Source organism: Glycine max, chromosome 17 (assembly GCF_000004515.6).
Source record: "Glycine max cultivar Williams 82 chromosome 17, Glycine_max_v4.0, whole genome shotgun sequence".
Classification (NCBI taxonomy): Eukaryota; Viridiplantae; Streptophyta; class Magnoliopsida; order Fabales; family Fabaceae; genus Glycine; species Glycine max.
This window is the reverse complement of record NC_038253.2, coordinates 6,798,275-6,809,254: the sequence shown is the minus strand read 5'-3', so window position 1 is coordinate 6,809,254 and position 10,980 is coordinate 6,798,275. Positions and strand designations below refer to the sequence as shown.

The following is a 10,980-nucleotide window of genomic DNA, read 5'->3' as shown; positions in this document are numbered from 1 at the left end:
TTAATTAAATCTAACTTGTGAAACACCTCTAATAATAAAAAGTGTGCTAAAAAAAATGTCTTGAAATTTCTCAAAAAAATCTTGTTAACCCATGTTTTGTATTGATTAAGAAATTAAAAATAAAAGATTTTATTAAAAATTAAATGAGAACACATTTTAAAATTATAGGAGAGTACATGTTTCTCTACTCCAATACAAATATTTTCTCTTTCACTTCGTTAACCAATGTGCTTACCATTTTCCATCTAAAAAAATGTTGATGGAGTATATTATAGACATTTTTTTGCATAAAAACAATATAATACAATATTCTCTATTTTCTTTAATCTTTCTTTTAAGCATTGCTACTTATTAGAATTGGACCAATCATTAACCTGATAAGTTTATCAGATCAATGAGTTATTAGTCAAATTACATGAATTAATAAATCATAATGAACTCATAGTAATACGAATAATAGTATACATAACGTTTGTATTGTTTATAGTAATGTCCTAGTTTTTCTTAAAAAAAGAAGAAGTAATGTCCTAGTTTGGTGTAGTGGTAAGTTGGAACATCTAATAGCATGTAAGGCCATGTGATCAAATCCAATTTGTTGGAGATTTCATGTGTATGTTTTTGTCTATTTTCTATTTGGAATATCGTATTATTTTACTGTTTATTTTTTTCCTATTTTTTTCTTCTTCAAATGAAAGGAATACCCAAGAGATTCAGAGCAGCAGATGAAAAAAAAAAATAACGTTCATGACAGCATGAGAGAGAGATTGCAACCGGCTTGCAGGTCGGTGATTGAGACAATGACACGACAAGACCATCATCATTAATTGTTATATGGTTACTTATAATAAAACTTAGATAAATAATTAGATTTCTTATAATATTGATTAAGATTTTTTTAATAAAATATAAAATATAGATTAAAGAATTAAAATAATTTTTTTATTAGAGTTGTAAAATTATGATGTGTCGTGATTTTTTTAAGATTATCTTATTATTTTCATAATAAATCAATTACTAACAATTAAAAGCAACGAAGGGAGGACTTACTTTGGTTGTATTTCTGGCTCTTGGCATGACTTGCTCTAGAAAGTACAAGTGCAGGTTCTGTACAAGGGGAGGGGGGAATGGACGGTACAGATGGAAATATTTGGTTTGGTGAGGTGATACAGGGAACAAAAATGTCTGCTATATAAGCTGTGGATGTGGCGATGAAGGAGAAAGTGTTGGTTCCGAAGCTGCCACTGCTAGTGCAAAAACACAAATTGAAATCCAAGTAACAGAGCATCAAAGACACAGCTTTAGTGCAAAAATGTTGCCTTTCTTTGCCACCAATTTGTAGGAACTTTGGGAGAGCTGGATACCATCATAATAAGTTACTACATTTTTTCACGAATTAATATTAAAAATTAAATATGTTTTTGTCCTTAATGTTTTTTTATTTATTCCTGTACTTTCATTTTTTTTAATTTTAGGTTATGTATGTTTTTGTATTTCTTAATTTGGTTATATGTTTTGTTCATCTTTAGTTTTATAAGTTTATGATTTTGGTACCAACTTATAAGAATTATAAATAAAAAAATAAATCTTAAAAAATATAAAATTAAAGAAATATTAACTTAGAAGGATTAAAAATAAACATAAAAATTTTCTAGAATCAAAATTAAAAAAGTGTCTACATGATTAAAATTAGAAAAATAAAGTTATAAGAACCAAAATAAAAAAAATGCTAACTTACAATGATAAAAAATATCTTTAAGGCTAATATTAATTTATCAATCCCAACCAGTATTTTGTCAACCCGAGTTATAATAGTAAAATAAATTCTTATCTTCTGTTTTTGGTAATCACCTTTCGGCTGTCTGGTAGAAGTGTGTAGAACCTTGATCTTTAGGCCCATTATAAGACCAATCTTCGAAATGAGTTTAATGTGTTGGATTGGTGGTGGGTTGAACTAATTAAGATTTTTGAAAACAGCAAACAATTGCTTTTATGGTAAACTCGCCATGATTTCATCTATTTGTTGTTTTCAAACATGCGAGTTCAACTCATCACTAATCGAAATACATTCACTTCATATTTTTCTGTCTCTTCTTAAAAATATATTATGGTTGTTGTGAGGGAACCAAGTTGAAGTCATTTCACAAACTCACCATGAGTTGCCTTCAGAGTCATGTCTTCTTTATTTTCTGTGGGATTATAGTTTTAGGATCTCATTGTTACGTGCTAAGCTTGTATCGTTCAATGTTCAAAGGGGTATGGGTTTTCTGGACTCATTATAAATCCTTTTTTTTCTTTGATTGTATTGCATATATTGAAAACTATTTGCATGTCCACCCTTTGTTCCTTCACTCAAATGCAATTTCACACAAGTGGGTATTCGGTGGTGTAACACCTTATTTTTTAAAAAAATAAATTTTTTTAAAAATTATCTGAAAAAATAGAATTTTAGGAAAATAATAGGATTTTTATAATTAAATAAATAAAAATAAATAATTTTATTAATTAAAATAATGATTTTAAGATAAATAAAATAAATATATGTTCTTAGAAAATAAAAAAATATTTTATTTATTCATTTGATAGTAAGTAATTTTTTTTATAAAATAAAAAAATAAGATAAATAATAAACTGAGAGTATGTATGAGTTCTTACATTTAAGATTCTTCTTTTTTTTCTCAAAATCTTTTCTTTTCCCGTATCCGAGAATTTTTACATTTAAGATTTTCTCTTCTTTTTCTCGAAATCCTCTCTTTTCTTGCATATATCCAAACCTGTCTATTAAAATTACGAATCGTTGGATCGTTGTAAAATTGGAATACTAGGTTCGGAACTCATTTTTGCACATCTCACCATTGGATTTGCGAAATAATTTTGTGGAGGGAGAAATGACCCTCACACGCAGTGAGATTGAGACTCTAATTCCTTCTCCTTCTCCATCTCTTCTTGTTGTTCAGCTCCTCCTCTTAATCTTAAAAGAGGAAGACACATCAATCTATAAACCCTCATAAGATGAAAAGGCAAGCAATGCAAGAAAATGTTACAGTTGCTGGATGCGATCAGAATGTACTGGTGTGTAGCTTTTTGTGTTTCCTCTAAATGTGTTCGACACTATTCTCATTAATACAACTCAAACAGTAGTCTTTATTTTTTAATAATTTTATTTCTAATATTGATAGCTGTTAGCTTGTCCTTTTTCGTTTTGTGTTATTACTTACTATCATGACGTGTCATAGAGGAAGTTATTAATTTTTGGTCAAATTCCCTACATTCAATGCTATTTTTAGTATTCTTGAATAAAATAACTTCTCATTTAAGATTTTACATTTTTTATTGATTTGTTTGATTGCCTTGGCCTCTATACTTTGTAAATCGTCGAAATTTTTCTTAATGCGAAGTGGCAACTTCACCCTTGTTTTTTATGTAGATTACTGCATCTCCTACATAACAGACGGTACACCAAAGAAACTTGATGGAAGCGCACAAAAAACTCTAAAAAGAATGAGTATATTTCTAATTACTTAGTTACCTAGTCACTGACAATACTTGATTTGTCGGAATGCTGTTGTACAACTACATGGATTGGCTTAATCAGAGTCAACTATTGCTGCAAATCACAAGCTACATGCCATGTTTATGATTATCCTTATCTTATTAGGTCTTTGGGAACATTAATAAGTTCCCTTCACTTCTTAATTATCACATTGCAATACTATGAAGCAAAGCCCTTGTTTATTTTCTCTTTTTTTCCTTTACAGATGTTTGGAATATGAAAAGGCAGAGGAAGAACTTAATCTTAAGGTAACTTTTGTATGGAGTAATAATGATTGGCTCATTACGTAGTCTAATTGCCAAATTCCCACTGTTAGTCTGTTTGTATTTTGGATATTTTAAGAGTATGCAGGTTACACAGCTTAGAAGCAAAATTCAGAAACCTAAGCATGAGTATGATACACTTTTGGCTGAAGTAAAGTCCCTTGGATTGTGGGAAGAAAATGATAATGTAGCTGATGTACCTCTTGCGATCTAGCTTCCATTCTTTGTTTAAAAATATTATCAAAAACTTATTTTAGGAATGATATACTCAATGTTGAAGAATTCCTGCTCCTACAAAATGCGGTAGGGCATAATGTATGTGTTTGAATCAAGAAGTATTTATATTAAATTAATTAATTGATGTTAGCATTTGAGGATGTGTAACAACAGTTGAGATTTAATGGTTCCTCAAAGCTTGGAACCCAAATTAATGAAAAAAGATGTTACATATTTGTATTTTCCATTGTTTCCATTTTGAGATTGTAGAATGAAGTTGTTGTTGCTGAATTCTGCTTATCTGGTGAAGGGATGAACCCAAAGGAATTCATATTCCAATACTCTCCATTTCTTGTCTTGTGACCAACAGTGCCACCACCCTCTGCACTTGAAATTGTCACTTTTCTCCAGTTGCACCAGATCCTGAGCATTATATACAGCATCACTAAGCATATCACTGTGGAAGTAAAGACAATGGCCACAATGATTATTGCCACTTGTGTGTTTGATAGCTGAATTTTTCCCTGCACCATGGATTCGGAGCATGATCTCAAAGGTGGACCACACAAGCCGCTATTGTTCAGGAATGTGCTTAGTGGGAATCCTGAAAATGTTGAAGGAATCTTGCCTTCAAGGTGGTTGTTTGATAAATTCAACACGTGCAGGCTTGTGAGTTTGCCAAGTGAAGAAGGAACTTTTCCCTCAAGTTGGTTGAAAGAAAGGTTCAGTCTCTCTAGCTTCATAAGGTTTCCTAGAGAAGGTGGAATCTCACCAGTGAAGAGATTTTTACTCAAGTCCAATATAACTTGCAACTCAGCTAGCCCTCCTAGCTCAACTGGTATAACACCTGTTAACAAGTTTTCTGAGAGCCGGAGCTCATACAGCTTTGTGCATTGCTGAATTGTCGGAGGAATTAGGCCGGAGAAGCCGTTCCTTTGCAAATTGAGGACATTGAGGGAAGTGAGGTTTCCAATCTCTTGGGGGATTTCACCAGAGAGATTGTTGTGATGGAGAGAAAGCTTGAGTAGTTTTGAGCAGTTACCAAGCTCAGAAGGTACCTTACCACTGAAGTTATTGTATGAGAGATCTAGTTCACCGAGTTCTTGTAAGCTTCCCAACCAATCAGATATTTCACCACTCAACCTGTTGTTATTCATCAAGATGTGTTCCATTTTCTTGGAGTTTGAGAGTTGAGGTGGAACTTCTCCTGTTAAATTGTTGAATGATAGATCAAGAAAGTTGAGCTCAGTAAGCTGGCCAAATTCAGAAGGAATGGTTCCTGTGAGATAATTCTGTCCAAGTCTGAGACGGCCGAGGTTTCTAGAATTGGCTAGAGTGGAAGGGATGGGACCTGAGAAGCTGTTGTTAGTTAGGTCCAGAAGGGTCAGGGAATTTGAACAAGTGAGAGGAAAGAAACTTCCACTGAACTTGTTGTGTGAGAAGTTTATGATTTTGAGGCTTTTAAGAGAGGAGAGTGAATGAGGGATAGGTCCTTCAAAGGAGTTATTGTAAAGGGTAATTTTAGTGAGTTCTGAGAGGTAACTGAAAGTGGGTGGAATGGAACCAGACAACATGTTATCTGCTAAGGCCAATATCTGAAGGCTTTTACAGTATCCCATGCTTGGTGGGATTGGACCAGACAAGTCATTCTGCCTAAGATGAAGAACAACTAAGTCCTTGAGCTTACCTATAGTTTCTGGAATTGGCCCTGTGAAGTGATTTCCAAAGAAGTCAATTTCCTTTAAGCTTGTGCAGTTTGTTAACTCCCTTGGTATAAGTCCAGACATCTGGTTGTCATAGAGGTAAATGGAGCTCAACCTCTGCAGCCTTCCAATCTCCAATGGAATTTTACCTTTGAAGAAGTTACCAAATAGGAAAAGATTTTCCAAGCTACTAATGTTGCCAATTTCAGGAGGTAGAGATCCAACAAAGCTGTTGTTGTTGAGCACAAGATCTGTAAGGTTCTGCAGTTTGTCCAAGATGGAAGGAAGTTTTCCTTCAAAGCTGTTATCAGAAAGGTCCAACTGTTGGATTGAGGAGCAGTTGAGTAGCTCCAAGGGAAACTTGCCAGAGAGCATGTTTCTAGCCAAGAAAAGTTGCTGAAGCTTTGAACCTCTGAGGCAGAAGTTACTTGGAATGCTACCTGTCAGAGCATTATCAGACAAAACAAGAGTTTCAAGACTTTGCAATTTTACATTAAGAAGAGGTATTGATCCAGAGAGGTTGTTTTTGGATAAGTCTAGCTTCTGCATCTGAATCAGACTATTAAGCTCAGAAGGAATTTCTCCATGTAGTTTGTTTCCTAGCAAATTCAGGTATGTCAAGTTAGAAAGATGACTCAAAGCTGTAGGAATTGATCCAGATAAACTGTTATTGGCCAGATTCAGAATTTTCAAAGATTTAAGAGACCCCATAGAGGAAGGTAAGTCTCCTTCAAGCATGTTGTTTGATGCTGCAAAGTTTTGGAGCTCTTCACAGCCTTCAATCTCTTCAGGTATGTGGCCATTAATGCTGTTCATTTGTACATCAAGAGATATTAGATGCTTCAATTTACCAATTCCAAAGGGTATGCTTCCATTTAAGTGGCAGTAGCCTAGAGCCAACACTTTCAATTCACTCATATTGGCAACACTAGGTGGAATTTCACCTGTCAGCATGTTGTCTCCTATTCTAAGAACTTGCAACTTCCTCAAGTTACCTATCTCTGAAGGAATGTTCCCAGAGAGATCATTTGAGTATAGTTGCAATATTCTTAGATTTTGAAGCTGACCCAGTTCTGAAGGGATGGAGCCAGAAAGAGAATTTGAAGACAAATCAAGTGTTTGAAGAGAAGTGAAGTTACCCAACTCAACTGAAATAGAACCTGATATTCCTGAACCAGACAGATTGAGGCCTATAACATGTTCCTGATCAACTGCACATGTTATTCCATTCCAGTTGCAGAATTGAGTTGTTGGAAACCAGTTGCTAAAGGCCCCTAATGGATCTACCAATTCTGATTTAACTTTGAGAAGCAAGTAGGAATCTGTTGCATTATTGGCCATAGTTGCAATAAAAGTAGTACAAAGTATGGACAATAACAGAAACAAATGGCACATCCAAATGGAACCCATTGCAGAATGTCTGACAGGTATGAGTTTCATTTCCAAGGTTCAGACAAGAACAAATTATTCAAAAGTTGTGCTCTAGGACTAGGAGGTACATTCTGTATAGAAGAATAGAGAACAATTTAGAAGGGCTCAAATTTTGATGGGTATAAAGTGAAAGTAATAAGAAAAAAAAAAGAATGAGAAATAGAGAAACTAATAATAATGAACAATGACACAAATTCAAGTGCCAGTAGGATGTTAAGATTCGGCTTTAAATAGTACCACAGTCAGCCCTGCCTACTTTGTTTAATAAGAAAGTTGAAATGGTACGGATATGTGATGTGTCATGTGTGTGTGGTAATGTATCCGAATGGTGCAGAAAAAAGCGTGTGCCTTTCTAGTTTCCACCTTTTCAGTTTAACCATGGTTTTGGTTTTGGTGCCTTTTCATCCCCCCCCCCCCCCCGTTCCTTTTTTTTCCCTCTAGGCAACAAATTGAATATTTTAGAATTCTTTAGTAGCTTTTGTGGTAGGGATTTGGAAACTAAAAGGGAACAAGATAATTTGAAGGGTTGTGTCCAAAAGAATTATAGAACAAGAAGAAAAAGATCCCCTCGTGCCCGAGAAAAAAAGGTGACACAAGTGGGTCCACTTTTTGTAATCCTTGAATTTTGTTCACAATGCCGCTATACAAATTCATAGTATCTTCGAATTAGTTTTTACTATAAGACAATTAGAGTTTAAGAAAGGCATGTTTGAGCACGATTTGACTTTACAAGAGTACCAGTCATTTAAACTTCAAAAACTGTCAACTTAATTGGTACAAACACATTATGAGAATCCAAATACTAAGATTTTTCTCAGATAGGACGTGAGAAATTTTAAATTTTAAATATTTTATTTGAAATTCTTTTATTTTTAAAATTTTGTGTTTGAATAAATCTTTTTTAAAAATTATGAGGATGAAAAAAAAATGAGTCTCGAGTTCGAGAATAAGATTTTGGGAATTTTCATGTGAAATAAATGATAAAGGTTATAAAGGAAACACCGAAACGTTTTGGAAGATTCTTCTATCAAGAGAATTTCAATTCCTTACTTTCTAGAAGGAAATTAAAATTTCACGGTTTTAGTTGTTTAAAATCCTGTTTAAAATTCGAAAATTTAAATTCTTCTTAAAAAAACATCCAAACAATGAATTTTTGATTAAAAAAATTTAAATTCTCTGATAAATTATTTTTCTCAATTAATTTTTTTTATCCAAACGCACTCTGAGGATATTCAAGCATACGATTCGAGCATTTGACATTACTTTCTGTCGGGATCAACACAATCATGAGTGAGACCTAAAATAAATTTTAAGAAAATTATTTTATTTTATGAGATAGTTATATAATACGCTTTTTTTTTTGTTAACACCCTTGTATACTTTTTGTTAACATGTGGAGCCTTTTTATTTTATAAAAACTAACAAAAATAATTATTTTGTTGGTAAGTCTAAAACTTGAGCTTTAATTCATTTATCTTTGGGATGACCCAGCTTTCTACTTGCTGTGATAAGATTCTTCAAGTTTTCTTAAAAGGAAAACCAAACGCCCTAAGCTTTCAAGCATGCATGATGATAAATGGGAAAGTTAGTTTTCATAATGATAGATGGGAAAAATGAATGAAGATAACTTTTATACGTTTAGGCTTTCTCTTTTTTTGGTTTTCCTTTCAGCTTCTTTATCTGTTTTATTTCCTTAATTTATCTTACGGGTGAAAGCACAAGACAATGTGTTAGGTGTCTCCATTGTCATCTTCCATATGTGCATTTCTATTCTACGATAAAACTGAATATTAGAGGGTTAAGCATCTTTTTTTTTTCTCAACCTAAACCACCTACTTCCAAATTTAATATGAGAAGAAAACATAAACGAGAAAACAACCACATTAGTTTAGGTCAATTCCGAGTAGAGACCAGCTTCATTAATTCTTCACGTATGAAGTCCAGAATAAAAGCCAAAACCATATGAGGTTTGGTGTATATGATTATACCGTATAATTTATACACTCGAATTAATGTTGCATTATCCTAATTAGGTTCAATAAAGTTAAGGGAAATAATATTTGCTTCATAGTTTTAGTATTACCGAGATTCCTAATGTATAAAGCCAAAATACAAGAAGACAAAGAGGTGCCTCAAATCTTATCTTTCATATTCAGCTCACTACTTAGCTTTCAGTGTTAACTTTGTACGATCCACGCCTTTGCACCGTTTCCCGGGATTCAAGCATAAGCAACCCCGGAAAAGGAAACATGTTATATATATATATATATATATATATATATATATATATATATATATATATATATATATATATATATATATATTGAACTTAGAGGTTCAATTATTTCATCAAAATGATATTTTTAAACAGGTGATCAGGAGTTTGATTTCATATTCATTTATATAAAAAAAATCCACTATTAAAAGAAATTAACCTCTTAATAAATTTCTATAATTCAAAGAATTAATTTCTAACTCTCGAATAGAGATATCTGAGGCCAAAAAAAATATATTCAATTGTTTTCCGTCTCGTTATATATATATATATATATATATATATATATATATATATATATATATATATATTTATTGTAAAAGAGTCTTCCTAATTATTTTCTTATTTTCCTTTTTCCCAGCACTCATCATTTTATCACATATGGCAAGGATGTAAAGGCCGAGCGTACAAGAAAAATGTGAAATGGACATTTTCTTATCTATTTTAGTACCAACCCAACAATAGTGCTTGCTATCAAAACGATCTTTTTCTATACGCTAAGCTCTTATTCACGCTTCTATACATGCTTCAAACCACTACGTATGTGGTCACTACTACAAAAAGTTTCGGTGTGTACGCTGCGTGCAAAAAATTGTTTTTTCTTTCGTAACACAAGCACGTTATCGTACAAGTCCATATTGACCTTTCCCTCTTAACTTTTCATAACCTAAAAAATGAAAAATAACCGGATTTAAATTTGTTAGCTAGCTATATTGTCACCAAGTCCAAACGCCATATATATCCTAGGTATAGAGGAAGAAGAACATTCAATAATGGCATCGCTACAAATAATTTTCCCCTCTCAAAGCTAATTGATTGATGACTTACGACCCAATAAGCGTTTTGTATTCCTTTTTAATAGCTACCTAATCTCAGTTAAAGTCAACTTTCACTTGAATTAAAAGGAATAGTGTCACGAGAAGATTAACTACCCTTGAATAGAGAAATGTACAAGATACTTAGGTGTAAAATCGCAAGAGATGCAGCCAAGAGAGAAGGTACATTACTGTAGAGATCAAATATATAAATGAACATTTAAAACAACATCAGGATACAAGTAGACGTTGTTTAAAAGAATGCTAGTATAAAAGATCAAGATTCTGCATTGGAGTGAGTACGAATGTATTGTTTAATTAAACTTAGAATAATAATATTGTGACCGTTTTAATTGGAGAAGAAAAGTTGGAAAACAATGCTTACAGACAGAAAAGTGCATATAATTATTGAGTTAGTGCTAATATTTGTTTGTTGCACGTAATTATTTGTTCCTCTTTTAAGTAAATGAAGTTTTTCAAAGCTTTTGCATCACACACAAAATTAATAAGATAAGTCATGAGCCGTAAGCGACAGGGGAGGTTTGGTAGAAAAAAAAGTGAGTAGTTCCATTAAGAACAATATGTTCAGATTGCCTCAGCGTTGACTTTTCTATTCTCATACGATTTGATTCTTTAATAATATGTTGATTTTGGTTGGGTTCGGGCTCTATATTTTATTGGAGTTTTGGCACCAAACTATTTGTTGAAGCTGCTAAGACCATGTACC

The 10,980-nt window shown here is 32.8% G+C and overlaps 1 protein-coding gene across 1 annotated transcript; it reads right to left on the bottom strand.

The window, feature by feature from the left end:
- Nucleotides 1-3,782: 3,782 nt before the first annotated feature.
- LOC100779315 (LRR receptor-like serine/threonine-protein kinase GSO1) lies at nt 3,783-7,527 on the bottom strand. The gene has a single exon (XM_003550680.5). It carries the CDS (start codon nt 7,170-7,172, stop codon nt 4,257-4,259), a length of 2,916 nt encoding a protein of 971 aa, XP_003550728.2. The 5' UTR covers nt 7,173-7,527; the 3' UTR covers nt 3,783-4,256.
- Nucleotides 7,528-10,980: the final 3,453 nt, after the last annotated feature.